Source organism: Hyperolius riggenbachi, chromosome 8, assembly GCF_040937935.1.
Source record: "Hyperolius riggenbachi isolate aHypRig1 chromosome 8, aHypRig1.pri, whole genome shotgun sequence".
In the NCBI taxonomy this organism is placed as follows: domain Eukaryota; kingdom Metazoa; phylum Chordata; class Amphibia; order Anura; family Hyperoliidae; genus Hyperolius; species Hyperolius riggenbachi.
The window spans coordinates 89,072,871-89,093,499 of NC_090653.1; the positions used below are offsets into that span (position 1 = coordinate 89,072,871).

At 40.5% G+C, this 20,629-nt stretch overlaps 1 protein-coding gene across 4 annotated transcripts in view; it reads right to left on the reverse strand.

The window, feature by feature from the left end:
• Nucleotides 1–238: 238 nt before the first annotated feature.
• Nucleotides 239–20,629, reverse strand: part of LOC137529021 (gastrula zinc finger protein XlCGF53.1-like) — a 40,087-nt gene continuing 19,696 nt past the window's right edge. For 3 of the 4 annotated variants that reach the window (XM_068250889.1, XM_068250891.1, XM_068250892.1), the window contains exons 3-8: nt 18,935–18,994; nt 17,147–17,294; nt 14,056–14,151; nt 11,683–11,790; nt 7,225–7,320; nt 239–4,655 (exon numbers count right to left, since the gene is read on the reverse strand). In XM_068250889.1, coding sequence (XP_068106990.1) covers nt 3,787–4,655; nt 7,225–7,320; nt 11,683–11,790; nt 14,056–14,151; nt 17,147–17,294; nt 18,935–18,994 — 1,377 coding nt within the window. In that variant the 3' untranslated portion in view covers nt 239–3,786. The remainder of the gene's footprint in view (nt 4,656–7,224; nt 7,321–11,682; nt 11,791–14,055; nt 14,152–17,146; nt 17,295–18,934; nt 18,995–20,629) is intronic. The other variant, XM_068250890.1, reaches the window with a different exon arrangement.

Consider the following 20,629-nt stretch of genomic DNA (forward strand, 5'->3'; position numbering starts at 1 on the left):
AAGTATGACCCCCAGCATTACATTCTCACACTAAACATTAATATATCCTACTGTTCTATACTATGTTGCCCAGTTTATCTACGCGAGTTGTACCTGTATAAACTCTGTACTGCTATCCTTTATTGTTCAATAAAACTTTTCTTGGTTAAAAAACATTAATATATGATTACAAATTATTAAAAAACTGACAAATATAAGAATGTTTGTAAGTAGATTGTATTTAATAGAATATTCCAGCCAAGTGAATCCACAATTCAACATTTTAAAAAGTAGACAAATAACAGACATTTAAAGGCAATGTTTAAAACAAAACAAAAAAAGGATTGGTGTAAGATGTACCATTTAGGTATGTCTCTTGGATTATTTGCTGGGTATTTAATTTTACTTCTTTTCATTCCACTTTTTTTCCCCTCCGAAAATAAATTCAACCTGCGAACTTTCAGACAGTACCGTTCAAGCATCTTCTGTGTCTGTTTGTACGATATAGCTTTTCCTTTACAGGATGTTGCTCATCGGTGTCTTGACTTGAGTTCAAAACACTGCTAAACCCGCAATACCTCAAATACAAGGTGGCATCTAACTTGGTGAATCTGTCCGTGATCCACCATTCATCACAAGGTAATTGTTAAACCTATCGATTTACACGAGGCCCAGAAAAAATCCGTACAGTTCTGATAAGCGAAAATACATGCTAACCCGAACAAACCAATGTAGGGGAGTCTACTCCTCACAAGACTAATGAACAGTACATGGTTTGTGAACAATTGTAAAAGAGAACACCCAGGTCAATAGATAATTTGTCAGTCTCAAAACTGCCATCCAGTTTCCCATCTTCCCTGCTTCACGTAGAAACAATTTGCAGCTGTGACTCAGCCTAAACGTAAATTGTTTGTTACGGTGTAACATTTAATACATAGGAAATGAGAAAAAAAACATCTTTCAAATGTCAATTTATTTTATACCAAACTCAACAGATCTCAATGTTCAGGAACTTGAAGTTACATCAATAGATCTTTGCAGATTTTATTATCACATTTTCAGGATGTTGATCATAGTGGACGTGTACACTTAGTAGACAATGCTAGACCTTCCTTGACCTGACCATGGATTCATGGAAGACGGAAAGATGCTTTAAAGCCAGTCAACTGACATAATACTCAGCAGGTGGCCAATCTGCTCTGGATCCCATCCCAAATGGTATAGTCTATATCTGAGCCAATGAATGCTACTTCAAATGGCACTGGTATTTTCAAAGACATGGTATGCACGAAAAAATAACGGAATATAAGGTTGAGATATTGTGTTCCATAAAGAGAATTAAGGTGATAAGGTATGTATGTGTTCCCTGTTTTAAAGCCTCTGTCCAGCCTCTCATTTTCTAATACAAATGATAGTAAATTTACATTTATTAGTGATGCAAAATATTTTGTGTATTGTATGTCTAACTTAGTATCTGGGGGCTCCTAGATTAAAAAAAGAAAATATATCAAACGAACTTCCCCCTATGGGAGCGGTGATGTCTCCCGTCCCTGGCTGCATTAGGCTGCTGCAACACAGCCCAGGAAATGTAGTCCATTAATGTCACTACATGTGAGATTTAGTCACATTAATGGACTACATCTCCAGGCATGCAATGCGGCGACTGAACTGCGGTTCTGCGGCATACAAGCAGCAAGATGGAGGATCCTGGGTAGACGGGGGGCTAGAGAGCATCACTCCTGTAGGTAAGTAAAGGCTTCCATGCCCTCCCAAAACACACAGCATATATGATTCTCCCATAGGGGGAGATTCACTTGATATATTTTACAAATATAGTGCTCAGTTTGCTTTAATAACCTTCTGTGTGCCATCTTACTGGACAGACAGTTGTCCAGACTCCTCCCTCTATTCAATCATGAGGAGATCTGGGAGGAGTTGTGATGAGGCAGCACCCAGTCTCTCCTTATAAGTACAGATCACCTGCTCCCACCTCCTCCTTCTGCTGAAATTACAGAAGCACAGTAGTAACATATAGTACAATGCAGTTAATCATTTAGTATACCCACTTTTATGTTCATTTTCTTGGTTTTACCAGCCTGTAACACTTCCTATATCTATACATTTCTGTATATTGGTTTGTAACCCCACCCTCCCAGGGATGATTAGCATAGACTGTTTAGCTTCGTCGAATTCTCCTCCCAGAATGCTCCTCCTCTGCAGAGATGCTCCTGACAGGACTAAAGATGTCAACACGTGATACATTTCAAAATGTAAATCAGGGTGAGGAAAGATTTTACAATGGGCAAACACTGAGTAATTTATAAATTAATATTGTAAAAAATAACTAATTTTATTAATTATGTTATCTGCAGTGGTGAAGAAGAGCTGTTCATTAGCTGGGAACACCTCCTCTGCAGCTATTTCTATACTTACTATAGGGATCTCTGGGCCGTGTGACTGACATTTTCAAAGGGAATAGCTCTGGAATGGCTAGATAAAATATGAAAATTGTAAAGTATTGGCATAGTCACCATTACTAACAATGAAAATTCCAGGAGTATGAACCAAGGCTTTAAATGGAACTGGTCTTTAAAAGTAATCTCAATTCTTAGCTCACTACACTGGCTACCCATAAAATGGAGAATCATTTTCAAAATTGGCATGCTAACATTCAAATCCCTACACGACCTAGGCCCTGGATAGCGGAAGGATTTTCTGCAACTGCGTCACACCTCCCACACCTTCAGATCAAACGGATACAATAACTTGACCACCCTCAGAGTTCAACTAAAAACCTTTGGAGCCAGAGCTTTCTTTCATGCTGCCCATACCCTGTGGAATACCTTGCCAAACTTAATCAAGACAGCTCCAACCCTGGACAAGTTTAAATCAAACTGAAAACCCACCTGTTAAGTCTGGCATTTATGATCACATAACGTTTCCCTCTGTACACATCACTATATGATCTGAGACAAGCTTATGCAACTGGGTCCTACGGGAGAAAAGCGCTTTACAAATGTTTTGTTGTTGTTGTTGCTTACATCGTGGAGATGTTGGATAGATTGATCTACAGGTAGGACTCCCAACCGCAGAGCACACATTAAATAAAATGGGGTGCTGCAAAAAAAGCATATAAGCCCACAAACCAATGAAACAAGTTTGCAGGGTTTAATCTGCTTTACAAAGACACAGAATCTCAACGACTCACTCAAACATTAATACTCATAAAGTTAGCTTCACAATAAGCGTTTGGAAGCTATTTAACTTCTTGTGGTCTTGTCACAGCTTTCCCATAGACCTCCTCGTCCAGTGAACCCCAAATAATACGTTTATTTTAGAATTTTCTATTTCTATAGATGGTATTATACATGCCCTGATCCCCAGAAAATGTCTGCTGGCTTATACAGCATTTTGAACTCACTCACTGGTTTCAAAAGAATAAAACACTGAAAACGAACAGCGGCTTCACCAGCAGAAAAGGTGATGACAAACCTGACTGTCCTACATTCCTGATACTCTTCATCATCTTCTCTCCAGCTCAACCTACAGTGCAAACTGCACAACGGAAATAACCAAATACTGTCTCTCAGAAGGTCCTCCCATGGGATAAGGAGAGCTTCTGATTTGCATAAGTGCTGATTGTTATTCTGATTTCAACCACTACATAGTCTATTTTGTCACAAGCAAGGCATTGTATTTGTCACATTTCTTGTATTTACTGGGCCATCTATGACCACCCAAAAGGTTATATGAGCCTACACAACTGAAGCCTACTCTATGTAAGTAAAAGGGTAATCACTGGATGTGTTATTTACATTTTCCTCTTTGGTGTGTCCTTTGATGGGTAGTGTAACTGTATTTGGAGTTGAAGTGCTTGCCACACTCTCTGCAGACAAATGGTTTGTTCTCTGTGTGAGTGTTCTGGTGTTTGCGAAGATTAGACTTATCAGTGAAACATTTTCCACACTGTGGACACATGTGGGGGCGTTCTCCAGAGTGGATCCTCTGATGGATGATCAAGTAGGACTTATAGGCAAAGTTCTTCCCACACAGGCTACAGGTGTGGGGTTTCTCCCCGGTATGAGTCCTTTGATGCATGGTGATCTGAGACTTGTATGTAAAGTGTTTGCCGCACTGATCACAGCGGTGAGGCTTTCCACTGAGATGGGTTCTCTTGTGAATGGTTAGATGAGATTTGGTGGCATAACGCTTTTCACACTCATCACAGCCATACGGTTTTTCACCAGTGTGAGTTCTCTGGTGACGGATAAGGTTGGATTTGTAATCAAAGTATTTGCCACACTCTTCACAGTGATGAGCCTTCTCTTCAACATGAGGGACTTGGTTACCGGGCTGTAAATAGGATCTACTGACTCTCTCAGAACACATTTCTACATTCCGGATAGCCTGCTGATTTTCTCCTCGTGGGTCTTCACAATCCATAGTGGTAAAACCTTCATTTAAAAGCATTGAGCTTTGCTCACAGTCTTCAGACACTGATGTATACCTTAGGCTGGCCATTTCATAAGACGGCGACTTCGCAGACGAATTTTCTTCTTGGAACCCATGAAAAAAGCTTATGTCTTCTTCTGTTGATCCAACTGGTGAGCAATTGCCACTGTAAGGTTCTTCAGGAATGGCCCTATCTATGAATTCATCAGCAAAGGAAGGGTGCACTAGGAAAAATGTAAAATAAATATCATTTTCAGACAATGGTAAAAAAAAAAATGAAGTAAGTAAAATTTAAAAAATAGGTTGTTCAGTTTCCACAGTCTTGCAGGCTTCCTGTCTTTTTTCTCTATTTCCCAGCCTGATAGTCATGTGATGCATGCATGTCCTATGACTTTCATCACATGACCATGAAGGTAGAAGAAGCGCAGCAGGACTCAGGAGCACAAGTACCGTGTGTGGGCACAAATGCACCCGTGCACAGTACTTACACTGGAAGATCTAAAATGCACAAAGAGATGCTGCTGCTTCTCCATGTTAAAGTTGGACCATAACGACATATAGTAGCATGCAATGGATTATTCAGGGTACCCAATTTTACATTACTTGGCTTGGTTTCAACATCAAAAAAAGTCCTAGATCTATATATTGCAGTATATTGGTATGTAACCCTGCCCTCAGTGATGTTTAAAGTGGATCGGAGATAAACTTTTACTCATTGCACAATTGTGCCCCTTACATATAGTTTATAGGGCATTCCTCAAGCCAAATACATTTTTTGTTTTAATACCCTAATTCCCTATATACTAAACAAACCTTGCCCACAGTTCCTCCAGTGCCTAGGTATTCTGAGTCCCATGCAGCAAGTGCTCATTGGAACTCAGTCTGGGGAGGAGTAGTTTTTTTTCCGAAGGAGAAGGCGTTACCAGCCAGAGATTTTAGAGGCAAGGGGCGGAGAGGGGAGGAGAAGGGAGTGGAGTTTTCACAGGCTGAGGGGTGGAGATGCAGAGCAGCTTGCCTGTGTAATGACAAGCAGAATATGTATCACAGGAAGAAATAATCATATACTGTTGAAGCTGCAGCTAGATTTACTGTGTAAACCATCTAAACTTTAGATCAGATATATAGACAAGTTATTTGTTATAGTTCGTTTTTCATCTTGGATCCACTTTAACCCAGGCTAGGCAAAAAAATTATCCTCCCAGTGCACTCTGAGAGACCAGGGCCCATGTGCAATTCACCTTTTCAATTTCATCTTGCATTTAAAATAACTTTTCAGCATTTTGCTATTTTTTTTCCTCATTGCAGCAACAAGTGATTTCTGTATTAAGCAGAAGGGAAGCACTCTGGCAGCTCTGGTATGCACCACAGTGCATCTGTCACTGGGAATATTGTAGTTAGCTCTACACTCCTTTTATCTTCTAAGCAACTCTCTTTGATTGACTGGTTCAGTGGCACATTTGAGTAAAGAAATTGACTGGGTCTTGACCTGGATTTAGCAATTATAGCTTAGTTTATTAGTGGTATCACAGCCACAAAACAGCACAGTGGCTGTGACACCACTAATAAATTGAGCTAGAATTGCTAAATCCAGGTCGAGACCCAGTCGATTTCTTTATTCAACTGTTAATTTCTGCATCCTATGGGATCCAGGTGCTGACTGGCTGACCCCCTGGTGCCGATTCAGTTGCTGAATCAATTGCAGTCTGAGCAGTCGGACACCCTTTACTCAAGTGGTTCAGTGACAGATGACATACCTGAGCTGATCAAAGAGCTACTTCCTGACCTCCTATGGCATGATCTCTTGAATGTGGCAGTTTTTCAAGAGGGGAAGGGGCTGAACCTATATTGCGCTATGCATAAGACCCTGAAGGCTCACACTGCCGCAGGGTCATAGATTTGTGATTTTGTGAGTTGCAGTGCAATGTAGCGGAGGTGGGAGATCTGGGAGCCAGGCAGGAAGTGTGCAAAGATTTTCAATAGATTTCATACTAAAATCTATTGAAAGTCTGTGTACAGTGTGTGGAGGAATTCAATCAGGTAAATTCCTCTCTGATGTCAGTGGGATCTGTCTGTTGGCCACATTGACCAGTGTATGGCCAGCTTAAGTCACGTGGCCATGAAGTACGGAGAGTGATAACTATGCCAGTCAAAGCCATCCCTCCTAGCTGACTGACGGCATATGATGCTTTAGCCTGTCTGGTCGGAGTGGGGAGTGAGGAGACAATTGGAGAATGCTGAGAGGGAAATGAGAAGACGTGAGGTCACGCAGTAGGTAATCTTGTTAAAGAGACACTGAAGTGAAACAAAATATATGATATAATGATTTGTATGTGTAGTGCAGCTAAGAAATAAAACATAAGGAGCAGAGACATAAGAAGCTTCAGTTATCTATGCAAACTGCCATTGAGCTCCACGACTTTCAAAGTCGCAGAGAGTGTTCTGAAGGTGGTTATCTGAAGTGCCTGTCAAAGTATTTTCTTTTTTCTGGCCAGAGAAGGCTTCAAAAGTTCACAGACTGCTCTGAAAAATCATTTAGAATGCTGAGTAGTGTTAAGACTGCAAATATTAGAGAATGATGCAATGTTATAAAAAACACTATATAAATAAAAATATGAGAATATTTTCTTTGCTACTAATATTCTAGTAAATACCCGTACTACACAACCAATTCATTATATCATAATTTTTTTTTGCTTCAGTGTCTCTTTAAGTCTCTTAGTAATAATCAATAAGAACTATACAATGAAATCAGTGGAATAACACACAAGAATGTAGTGAAATATAGCTACTCACCTCCCCAAGCATCCACAGGAGGTTCCTGCCCACGTGTTCCTGTGTAGAGCTCCTCATTTCGCCCATCCTCAGATATATGGCTAGTGTAATATTCTTCTGTCACATGCAATGGAAAACACTATAGCAGATTATTTTGATAAAATGAACCCTTTACTTGCAGAACATTTAGAAGATACCAATATTTGAAGGGAACCTGAAGTGAGAGGGATAAGGAAGCTGCCATATTTATTTAGTAAAGCCATATGGAACTCCCATCACCCTGCTATACCTGCAATAAGAAACTCTTTCTTGCTCCTCTCTTTTGTTTTACCCTTGTACATTTGGGAGGGTGCACTAAATGCCTGCAGGCCCATGACATGCTTTATCATATTGTATGGGACTACCCAGAGGTACAGCGGGATTGGGCACAGGTTATCCGATTTTTGCATGATGTTATGGAATGCCATTGCAAATTGATCCCAAACTTTGTCTACAAAAAACCACCACATCTCATTTTGGTGCCTGTACTTTATGGTACAACAGAAAGCGACTGTAGCCATGGCTTTGCCCTCCTGACCATACATCAGCTTTGCACTGGAACAGAGCCTGGCTTGAGTGCTGCATAGATTTTTTTAAGGCGCTGTGTACTGTTTGACTCAATTTCACTTTTAAGGAACCACTATCGCGAACATCGTAAAATGTAACATACATGTGAACACATACAAATAAGAAGTACAGAGTCCAGAGTAAAATTAGACTTAAATTACTTTTCTCCTATCTTGCTGTCACTTACAGTAGGCAGTAAAAATCTGACAGAACTGACAGGTTTTGGGCTAGCCCATCTCCTCATGGGGGATTCTCAGGCTTTTCTTTATTTTCAAAAGAACTTAGTGAATGGCAGTTGCTCCGTCCAACTGCCAAAAAAGTGTGCAGCGAGCAGGGAGGCTGGCCAACATCTTTATATAAATCCTTTTCAAGGGGTGTCTTTATTAAAAAAAAAGTCAATGCTGAGAATCCCCTGGAAGAGATGGACTAGCCCAGACGCTATGCCAGACGCTATGCGCCAGTAGCGTGTATGGAGAACTGCCTGGAGGTTACGGACACTGCGCGGAGGCTGCAACAGGACAGGTAACGTATAAATACACACACGGGGGGCACATTTATACATTGCGGCAGCAGTCGTGGGGGTTTCGTCATCTCGTCGCTCGATCCGAAATCGGCCGCCATACCACCGCTCACCCAACCAATCAACTTTGGCTCGACATCCTGCGGCATGCGCGATCGACCATGCCACCAATTTCCATCCCGAAATTAGTCGCTTTGTCGATCGGGCATGCACTTGGTGTCACAGACCGCAAGGCCAGTCTGCGGGTGGGTCAATCGATCAGAGTCAGAAATCCTCTCACACTGTCATTTTGCCCATCACGAAGCGTAAACCTGACTTCGCAGTTTGATGAACTGACTAATGGAGGGAGCGTTCGGACGCCAAAGGATTCACCACACACACACAATTCAAAGATCTGCCACCAAGCGGGTTACACAGCTCGCTACTGTAATTATGCTAATACTTTGAGAACGCTCTGTTAACCCTTTGCAGTATGCAGGAATCTGGGTCAGATCTGAACATCTGAGCCGGATTCACGTATACGGGTTATAAATGTACACTTCTGTTAAACACAGGGTAGCGGTTTCAGGAGAATAGGTACGATTGTGTAGGTTCAGCAACAGGCCATAACCGCTAAACGATTTTTAAAACGTTTAATAACAAAAATGCATTACATACAGTTGTATACACCAATTAACATATACACACAAAGTTTAAACATAAAAGGGGTAAAATCAGGAAGTTCTTACTTAGTTACGGCTGGGCAGTCCATTTGGAGAATGAAGAAAAAGAGTCCAGTTTAAATGAGCATTAAGAGTCTTTGGAAAAATGCATGCGTTTGGTCCTTCTGTGGAACGCATGCTCCAGGCTCTTCTTTAGCAGATGAAATGATGAAAGACAGGGGCGGGCTCTGCTGGCCCCATAGTTATACAATCTTAGAATTGGGGCTGGGTTACCTCCAAACTAGGTGGAGGGAAGGCGGGATTATCTCCTGGCAGCAAGGTTGCCACCCCCAGACTCAGAGCAAGGAAGTGTACCATTTATTATAAATCTGTGTGACTCCGCCCCAGATTGGCGCATCACAAATCCGAGGCTATATTCATAAGCGGCCTGCGACCCTGTATCAAATATCAAATGAGGCTACACATGCCTATTGTATCGCATTCACTCTACGCAGGCTGAATAAAGCAGTCTCCCTACTGACTCCTGACAGTTGGAAAATTGTAATTCGGTGGAATTACAGAACTGGCTTATGGGTATCCGAAAATGTAATTTTTGTCTTTCTGTGACAAGCCTATTTGGACATAAAAATACATTAAAGTTTCCTTTGTTTGAGTCTATGAGTTTGGAGGGAATCTCTTATCTTACTGGTTGTATCTAGTTTCTGGGACATGAGCTGTGCAGCAAATGGCTCTCCCCGGGAGGTCGGGCCACGTGTGACATTCCTTGCTGACCGGACACAGAATATGGGGGAAGGTTACTCAGAGGGGGGGAAAAGAGAAAGGGAGAAAAACATTCTGATTGTCATTTTTAAGTGAGAATGTCACGGCTACCGATGGCGCAGTCGATATGCGGCATCGGTGGGCGCGATATGCCATTCTATTCACCACAATTGGCAGCACCAATTTTCATCCAATTCGATTATAATAATCGAATTGGATGGTCTATTGGCCGCCAAGTCGCCTGATGTATCCATTAGATGCCTGCTTCATTGTATCTTCCTGGTGTTACACTGCCACACATTACTTTCACGTACATCAGTGAGGACATCTTGTGGCCAAATAGTAAAATTACATCAAAATGCATTTTAGTTAATAAAAATACCAACACTGACTTCTATAATTAACTATTTCCCTCCCACACTCTCCCATAGTACCCAAACTTTTTTTTTCATATAGAAAAATGTACATAAAAAACACATAAAGCGTTACCTTAGGGACTGAATTTTTTTAATATGTATGTCAAGAGGGTATATTACTATTCTTATTATTTTTTAATGTATGGGCTTGTAAATAGTGATGGATGCAAAACCGAAAAAATGCCCATTTATTTCCAAATAAAATATTGGCGCCATATGTTGTACTAGGGAAATATTTTAAACATTGCAATAACCGGGACAAATGGGTAAATAAAATGTGTGGGTTTTATCCACAGAACGTTTTCTTTTAAAACTATAATGGCCGAACACTTTATTCCAATTAAAATGCATTTAAAATAAAATAATTCTTAGCGTAATGTACCTCCCAAAGAAAGCCTAATTGGTGGCAAAAAAAACAAGATATAGATAATTTTGTTTTGATTAGTAGTGATTAAGTTATTGGTGAAAGAATGGGAGGAACGCTGACAGGTGAAAATTGCTCTAGTCCTAAAGGGGTAAAAACCCCTCCGTGGTCAAGTGGTTAAGGTGACAAGTAAAATGCAGGTTTACATGGGTTGCCCTGGGCAACTTTTGCTACAGTTTTTGTTTTTTACAAAACATCCAGTATGCCAGGTTTTAAGCAATACCAATGTCTGTCTGACCCATGAATGCACCCCATCACCCCATCAACTGCAAGCAGCTCTGTGGTGCGCCATGCGTCACCCCTTCTCCTCCATTCATAGCAACGTATGCAGTGTGAGCTTAAAGGCTAATGACACATCTGTACAGAACTAGGCTCAAAACTGTCCCCTTAGAGATCGAGTCCTGATCCCTCTGGATGACAGTACTTGTACGTATGTACAAGCATTAGGCTCTGCTGATTATATTGGGTGGTTTGTTACTTGCAGGTACAGTATATCACTGTGATTATACTTTAAAGTGCATCTGAACTTTTAATTTTATAATAAAATGTATTTGTAGGTTATCCTCTGCAGCATGATTAGCTACATACCTTTACTTTGTCTCTGTGAAGTCCCATTCCTTAGCCATTTACGCTTCCCTGCCGATGGACAGCAGTAGCTAACCCTTTGAACCTGTCCCACTGCCTCCTGTCACAACCCGATTTAAACATCTCATCATAATCATCATTCAGGACTAAACTAAAAGCTTACAATCAGTAAATGGCTGTCAATTGACTAAATAAAAAGTGTCAGCAAGGTTAAATAGCAAGTACCTTAGCAAACCAGTAGAATTTCGTTACAGTAAACTCTGATACAGTAAACCTCTGGATATAGTAAACTCTGTCCTCAGGTTCCGGCAAATGCGTCTGTATGAATATACAATGACTAATTCTGATATAGTAATCTTCTGATATGGTAAACTATTTTCCTGGTCCCTATAAAGGAATTCTACAGTACAGATGAGGGCAAGTGAAACAAAATGTAGTCCAGGTCTAGTGTAAAATTATTAGCATTTGAATCTTATTAGGGCAATTTTAATAGCCAGTACTTCTTACCGGAATAGGTTTGTGAGTCAATTTCCACTTGAAGAATTTCATTGTCATTTGCTTCACAATCTTCTATTTCACGGTTTAAACCATTGTCCCGTTTAGGCATGTAAATATCTGGTAAAGTGATTTAACACGAACAAAAATTTTTCACAAAAGAGTTGCAGCCACTTCCACAAAAGCACAAATTTACAGCATAAGTTATACAGCCAGTATAGCATTCCCACTAATATTCAGTATAGGAAAAGCCTAGTCCCAAATCAATATTATTTACAAATGTATTTACAGCTATTAATAAGACTGTCCATGTAACAATAACATTTTGATAGAATTTAAAAAAGGATAGCCAAGGCGACCAAATTAATCTATCTTTACTTACCTGTGGCTTCTTTCAAGCCCTACAAGTCACGTATGTCCCTCGCCGCAGCTCTGGTCTTCTACCGTCTCCCACTGGCAGCAGCTAAAGATCGCCAACCCCCGACGGGATGGCGGCATCTCCACATGCGCATGTCACCAGAAGCATACTGCACCTGTGTTGTACTACTGCGCAGGCACAGCTCGCTCCCAATGATGCGTGTGTGTCTGCGTGTGGCCCATTGGGGGTCGGCGATCTTCAGAGGCTGCCAACAGGAGACGGGCGAAGACTGAAGATGCGGCAAGGGACACGTGTGACTTGTAGGGGCTGGAAGAGGCGCCAGGTAAGAAAAGATAAATTAATTTGGTTGCCTCGGATATCCTTTAAAGTGGTATTGTACTCAAATTTCATCTATGGTCTATGGTTTTTTTGGCCATTAAGGTGAGTCTGAAGTGTTATTAAAATAAAAAAAACCAAGTCTCCTTATTCATTTGATTTCCTTTGGTCTAACACTTTCAAATCACCTTAATTTCATCAAAAATTGCTTGAGTACAGGTCCTTCTTTTTTTGTGGCTACAATATCATATCATATATAAGTATTCCTGCACTGCTTTTTGGGATCCACCGTAGTAACTTACAACCTTCATACTCCTTTGGAAACATTTATTAATTTGTTATACGTTTATATACTATATATTAGTTTGACATTGTTGCTTGAATGCTGATGTTCTAACTGAAGATTAGACATATATTTCTTCGTCCTCGACGTAGGTTGGCTTAGCCAGGAGCAAAGTCTATTGTAATCTGTATTCCCCTGCTATATAGATCTACAGGTACAATGACTAATATGTAATGCAGGTAAATTCCTGTCATACTGTATGCTATATCATTGTATACTAGTATTCTTTTCTTTTTGTTTCATCTTGAACTAACAATTATTCCATGTGCTTATGTTGATGCTTCCGCTGATGCATCTTCTCTGTTATGTTTACAAAATATTAATAGAAACTGATAGTGTTAAAAAAAACAAACACAAAAAAACAGATAGTTACCTAAGGAGAGGGAAGGCTCTGGGTCCTATAGAGCCTTCCTGTTTTTCCAACGGTCCCCTCGTTTCAGCACTGGTTCCCCCATCTCCAAAGGCAGGCCACTCCGTACTGCGCATGCATGAAATCTCGCGCATGTGCAGTAAGGAACACACCTTCGGGAGCACTCGGCTCCTGAAGATTCCCAAAGCCTCTGCAGTGCTGGAAGTGAGCTGTCTCTGACCCATCGGTCAGACACTGCTTACAGGGTATCCATTGCAGGAACACGGGGATCGAAGGAGGAACAGGAGGGCTCTATAGGACCCAGAGCCTTCCCTCTCCTTAGGTAAATATCTGTTTTGTTTTTTTTAATAACACTTCAGACTCCCTTTAACTTTTACACACTGGGTAAACATGTATGGGGATCTCAGGAGACCTCCATTGCTCTGAAATTAGACCAATCAGATAGTACATTAACCTTGGTTTCTTGTTTTTACTACACTACATCCAAAAATATGTATTTTTATTTCTGTATGTTTTTACTGAACTACGCATTAAAAATATATGAACTGACGTGCATGTATGGTTCAACGATCCTCCACAATTATCTTCTTCTGCACATACTGACAAAGTACTACACATCTAATAGGTATGTATTTGTAGTGCCCTTTACTGTCTATATTACACTCTGTATAGCTCCACAGAAGTTGGTTGTGTTCTCTAAAATAATAATAATGGTAGTCTGAGTGGAGGAGAGGCATGCGCTGTAAGACTGGTGGAAATTATTATTGCACTAAATCATCACTGATATAGTCAGAGACTGAAGGAAGACCACTTGGGCCTTCTAGATCCAAACACATTCATAGCTTTGCCTGCTCTGTGGTGACTTTTGTTCATGCACTGAGGTTGTAGGACATAGCCTGTAGGATTAAAAGGAGTTCCTCTTTAATATGTTACAGGTTACATGCAAATAATTTACAAAGGATGTTGACTAGCACTGACCTGCACAGTGTCCTGCAGACATTTCCACGTGATGAATAGATCTTAGTCCTTCATGCATTACGTTATTATATAGAGAGTCATGGCTCTCATTGTAGTCTGTTAAGAATAACACTGATTTAATAAAATGAACATCAACAAAAGTTAATTAACATTGTTTTTATTGAATGCTGTCCAGTGGCTGCAAATGTGATTAAGCAATCATGAAGTGTGAAGGCCTACCTAAACAATCTATTTAATATCCGTTCATTCTGATTCCACAAACAACAGGACTGGATATCTAGAAAGGCCACAGAGGCCTTGGCATTGGGTGGCTGTTGTCCCAGGGGGCAATTGGACATGTATGAGGGGTTGCTGCATGTGGCGGAAAAGGGTGGAAAGGGTTGCTGTTACTGGGGAAAAACACATGGAATAGGGAAATTGCTGCCAAAGGGAGCTATATATGAAGGAAAGGGACTACTGCACATGGATGTTACACATGGAAGGGGAGTTGAACATGGAATGAAGGGGAGAGGGGAGCTACTGCACAAAGAAAGGGAAGTCACAAAAAAGTTGGCCTGGGGCAGAAAAACTAAAAATCTGGCCTGACAGTCACATGTGTAGTCTTCCAAATTGAAATGCACAATAAGGGAAAGAGGCGCCCTGATTTGAATAAAAGCTTTTAAACCCAGTTTAAAAACGAAAAAGAAAAATGAGGTATCTTACCTCAATGACAAAATCTCTGTAAACAAAAGATTTTTATTTGAGCACAGGCAACGCGTTTCGCGAGTCTGAGCCCGCTTCCTCAGGCCAATACAGTGCCAAATGACAGAAATCATGTAGCATAGGGAGCCTCTCAGAGAGAGAGAGAGTAGCCCTTTCAATCAATTGATTTCTCCACACACCTACTATTGACATACTGCACTATCGGGCTCCCTTTTTTGTCTCCTGTATTTTTTTCCATAGGGTGCCAAGACACCCCAACCACGATATCATCCAAATTGAAAGCTATAGTTTCGTACCTCTCAGTTTTTTGTGGTTTTCTTGTAGAATTACAGTTAGTCTGCTTGAGTCAGGAGCCCTGTTTTCCTTTGCTTCTAAGCACCTCTCATAGAACAGGAACAGCTACCTCATCCATAGCTTTAACACACGTGTCGAACTCCAGGCCTGGAGGGCCAGATCCATGCCAGTGTTTAGGATGGACTGAGAAAGAGAGGAATATGTTCTACCTGATGGACCACAACTTTCCTGATTCAGACCCATCAATTCATTTGAGCTGTGCCAAAAATGTGTGAGGATCTAGAAAAAAAAGCTTACTTTAATACTAAGGCAAGGGTCTTTTGTAGCACAAAAACGGATTAACTACGGGTGCAAGGAGAGTCTATACAGATCTTCCAGATATTGTAAAATTTGGCTAGGGCTCCCCTTTTTTCATATATAGCTTTTCTAAGAGGAATGACTTTATTGACGCAATTAATCCATTCAGAGCGAGTAGGTAAATTAGGGAGTATCCAGTATCTAGTGAGAAGTTTTCTAGCTAAGTGCATAACCTCCATTACAAAGCGTAAGGTGTACTTTTCAGAAAAGGAGGTTGGGAAAATACAGAGTAGACAAATTCTTGGATCACATGTGATTGGACAGCCCATGTAGTCATTTAAAAATGTATCTATTTGGATCCAGTATGTATTAACTTCCGGAAAGGACCAGATCATATGAAAAAAGGTGCCCCTTGATACTGCACATTTAGGACAATTTGGTGATGTGGTAGTTTTGAATTTGGATAGGCGCACCGGAGTGATAAATGCTCTGTGTAAAACATATAGATATATAAGCCTATCTGGGGCATGCGGGGATACCTGTACCACTCTATCTAGAGTGTCTTCCCATTCCTGATCACCTATTGTTCCAACATCTGTTTCCCAAGCTAATTTGCAGTAATTGGGTCTAACACTAGCATCCGGAGAAATAATCGCTCCATACAACATAGATATCAGCTGTTTAGAAATTGTACCACTAAGAACATCAAATATAACAGATTCTTTTAGTTCTATTGATAATAAATCAAACTGTTTCACATCTTATAATTTAACACTGCGGCCACCAAATTGATCTAAGGTTACCAGCTTTGATTTCTCCACTAAATTTCTGAAATCTCTTCATAACAAGGCCAAACATCTTTGGATCTTCTAGCACCCTTATAAGTAACAGCAGGACTACAATCTTCTAGAGAAATCCTAAAGTGAATTGTTGTGTACTTAACTGATGGTAAAGCTGCATACTACAAAGCCTCACCACCTCGGCAGTGTTTTCTGATGGCACAGATGGAACTCTCCTGACCTCCAGTGAGTCTACAAATTTGGGTGCACTTACTGGTTCAGAAGTCAAACTGCCCTCTCTCTTCCTGATTATACCTCCTGCTTCCCAAGCTACAAATTCTCACAGTCAATGCACAGCCCATGCTGCGTCACTTGCTATACTATAGATTGGCCTAATGCAGAAGACAGACAGGAGGCAGAATGGGTGGGAGGATGAGCAAGATCTCTGCGTTTATAGCTATCATCCAACTTAATGTACCTGCCGGAACACAGTAAAAGGTCTAACTGCAAAAGGTGCTGCTGAAGTGGCAAGACTTAGTCCATACTACGATAAACTTGTACCATGGACAGTGACAGCACATATGTGGTCACCCTCCATGGCAATAACCCCTGTTCTGATCTGTTTATTTCATCAGACATGTCATACTAGCATTACTATCATGACATATCCGACTTCTGTTCAGTGTCCATAACAATAGCGTTGTTTGGACTTTACATTCCATCAATGCAACGGACACAACTGAACAGACAATCCAATACAAAGATGAGCAGATCCTATGTTTAACATAAGATCTGTTGAGATGTCAATTTTCCCATTGTGGTCCGTCCTGTAAAATAGATCACTTTAGGGTGTTGTGTAAACCCAGCCTTACCATAAAGCAATACATTATGTGGTTTCCTTGACAGGGCAAGTCTTAAAATCAGATCTACAAGTTTGTCCTACTCTAAAATGTTAATGCCATTCTTTAAAAAATGTGGATGTTGTTAGACATATAAGAATTTTACATGCCCTAGTTTACCTTGGCTGACATCTTCTAGCATTTCAGAAGAGTGAAAGTTCTTCGTTTTTTGTGGTGAAACTTCCTGGTAAAGTTCTTTATGTTCTTCTATAAAATCCCACTCCTCCATAGAGAAATAGATTGAGACGTCCCCACATTTGATGGGAACCTTAAATAAATAAAGACATTAGTGGAAAAACTGTTTATACTGTATTCACGGAGTCTAAAGTAGACCTGCCACGGTAATAACACAAGATCTGCCTTTGATTATTTTTTCCCCTAAATTGCTCATTTCCTCTCTTATGCTCACACCTGTAATTACTAAGATACTGATCTACAAAATGCAAGTGAAGCTAAAAGTCCCAACTTGAATGCTTTTTCTGGGCACCTACTGATTTATGGATCCGCCTTCCTCACCACACATAATTCCTACTATGACTATTTCATAGGGTCCTCCTACTACAGGGGCCCTGACAAAGCTCACTGCTCTGTATACAGACTGTCCTGAATCTCATGAAGCACCATATGCAGTTCTGACAGCGCTCTTTGTCACTATCCTGTGGCCGGTGAAGGTTGTGGTAATATGATAACAGATTAAACAAAACCTGTGCTTAATTCATGTCTTCCTTCTCAAACCGCAGTTCTTGATAAGTTCAAAGAAGAAGACCACACTTCAACCAATATGAAACAAAAAGTAAAGAAAACAAAGGTATCTTGAGCTGAAGACAGTCTAAAGGCCTGTACACAAGCTCGATCCCAGTCAGTACAAAATGAGCGATCCCTGACAGTTAACGTTGAGGGAGCGACGTTGGAGCACTTTTTAGTTCAGTGGGAGTATAACGATGGCTTTCCGATCAGATCGTTAGCAAAACCCTGATGACTCAGAAGTGCTAAGTGCCACACGTGAGTAGTTTAAATGGATCAAACATTTTTATTATTCGCTATGAAGGACTAACACCGATTATCATCTAACTGATCCGCCAGGACTGATCGGTCTACATGGATGATAATCACTGTCTTTTACCATTATTGGGACATTTTTTTTAAACGATTCTCAGCCAATTTGTTTTGGGCGACAGTGTTTGAGCTTGTTTTCGTAGCGTAAGAACCCAAGCTAGCATTATGAGTTCTAGCAAGGTACAGGAGAGTGATGCAGAGCTGCTGATATCAGAATTCATCTCTTATTGCTCTCCACAAGCAAGTATTGTACTAAAATTGTAATAGAAAAATTAATTCTGGCCCAACAGTGCTTCTGTAACATGGCAAAAGCACTACTGAACTGTGCATTACAGGTACTGCCTGTTTAATACAAGTCTGAAATAAAGTGAAAATAAGAAATGCACTGCTAGTAGCTAAAAATCTATAGTGAAATATTCTGTAATACCAGATGAGATGAAAATGCGTTGCATAAACTTGTACATATGGCAGATCTGATGCATTCAAATGTGTGTAAATGTAGTACAATACTTTTTTCATAGGCCTTAATGTCAGTGAATCATGAGAGAATTATACACTCAGGAGAAGGGATGGTCAATGAGATGCAAATATGTGAGTTTATGCAAGATGATGTAAATATGTATGAACATTTATGCAGATTGAAAACGGACCAATCAAGTCCCACCCAGGGTTAAACCGATGAATCCATTTTCAAGCTGCATAAATTTACATACACATTTACATAATCTTGAATGAATTTAAAATATTTGCATCTCATTGATCATTCCTACTAAGGAGGTCATGAAATAATCATGAGGTATGCTCACTTGACAGTACATATTCTATGGAGCCATCGGTTCTGGCAGTACTCACCTCTCCATCCAGCAGGTGGGTGGCATTGTGAGGAGAATTCTTCTTTACTATGACATACTCCTATATAAAGACAAACAATGATATGAACTCAATTTTCCATATGCCAGTCATTATTGGTTGTGGCACAAAGCTAGGTTTTTTTGTCATGTGTGCAGATCCTCAGAGAATAGAGAAAGTAACATAGATGGAACAAAAAAAGCAGGTATCCTACATAATGCATTACTTCTGGATAGGAATGGTCAGCAAAATTAAAATAATTCCAAACTGATGCAGGATTATGTAAATTTTGTATCAAAAATGTATGTATGCAGCTTGAAAATAAACCAATTAAATCCTACCAAGATTTAGGTTGATTGGTCCATTTTCAAGCGGCATACATTTGCATATGAACTTTGCATAATCATGCATCAACTCAGAATTATTTGAATCTTATTGACCATCCCTACAATCAATGCTTTGTGTCCCTACAACCCCAAGAATGTGTCTAAAACTTAGCACAGCTTTTTGGACCCTGTGAGTAAAAATATACCTACAGTCACAGTGCTGATGTCATGCATTATGGGAGTTACTTCATGCTTGTGTGTAGCTGAAAACCTGCGAATACCTTTTGTTTTCAGAAAAAGAAAATTGAACTTGACAGTTTTATTAACTAGTAGACTTAAGCCCGTTAATATAACGGGCTGTAAGGCCTGGAACCCACTGAAAACCGCAAACGCAAAACGCAACCGCTAGCGTTTTGTCTGAGCGGTTTGCAAGCGGATTCATGCGCGTTTTTGGTCGTGTTTTGCAACATTGTATTTTTTCCCCCAGCGGGTGCCTAGCGTTTTGCGTTTTGATCCTGATTGGTCCTGTGAATTATTTTTCATTTTGTTACAGTGTGCTGAACCGCAAAACGCTAGCAAAACCGCTCAGTTTAGGTTTTGCTGAGCGTTTCCGCTAGCGGTTCAATACTTTACATTGAAGCGCTAACGCTCCCAAAATGCTGCATGTCCTGCGTTTGCGTTTCTGAGAAACGCAAACGCTCCTGTGGAAGTTGCCCCATCCATTAACATTAGCCCAGCGTTTTGGCAAACTGCTAGCATATAGCAGTGCTGCCAAAAGCGCTCCTGTGGGTTCCAGCCCTAAGTCTCCCTCACAACCCCCCTCCTGCCCCTGTGACCCACCTGCGTGCACATATCCACCCACGCACACGCCCGCCTGGTCCTGTCCTCCTCCTGTCCCAAAGGCTGTCCATGCTACACATGCGCAGTAGCGGAAACGCAAGGACACAGGAACAGGGGATGCAGAGACACTTGCTGATTATTATATTTATTAATAAAAAGGAGAGTTTTGGGGTTCCTTTAGGACCTCTACAAAAAGTATTGTTGTTTTCATTCTCCATTACTTATTTGTAAGTATTCATGGAAAGAATGTCACATTTTTCTTCAGTGACAGCTGTTTATTTCTATCTGTACCCAATGTAGGCTGAACTTCCGGTTTCCAGTGTATTCTCTTCATATTTAATAAGAAAAACTGCCAGAGTCAGATCCAATGAATCTTCAAATTAAAAATAAAAAGATGGGCCTTCAGAAAAGAGAATCAGAACATTCAGCTCATAGTTCTAAGTGTCACCGTGATAGAAAGTGAGACAAGGGTATAATGAGTGTCAAGCTCTGATAGAGATATCCAGCCCTTTACCACTCTACAGAATACAAA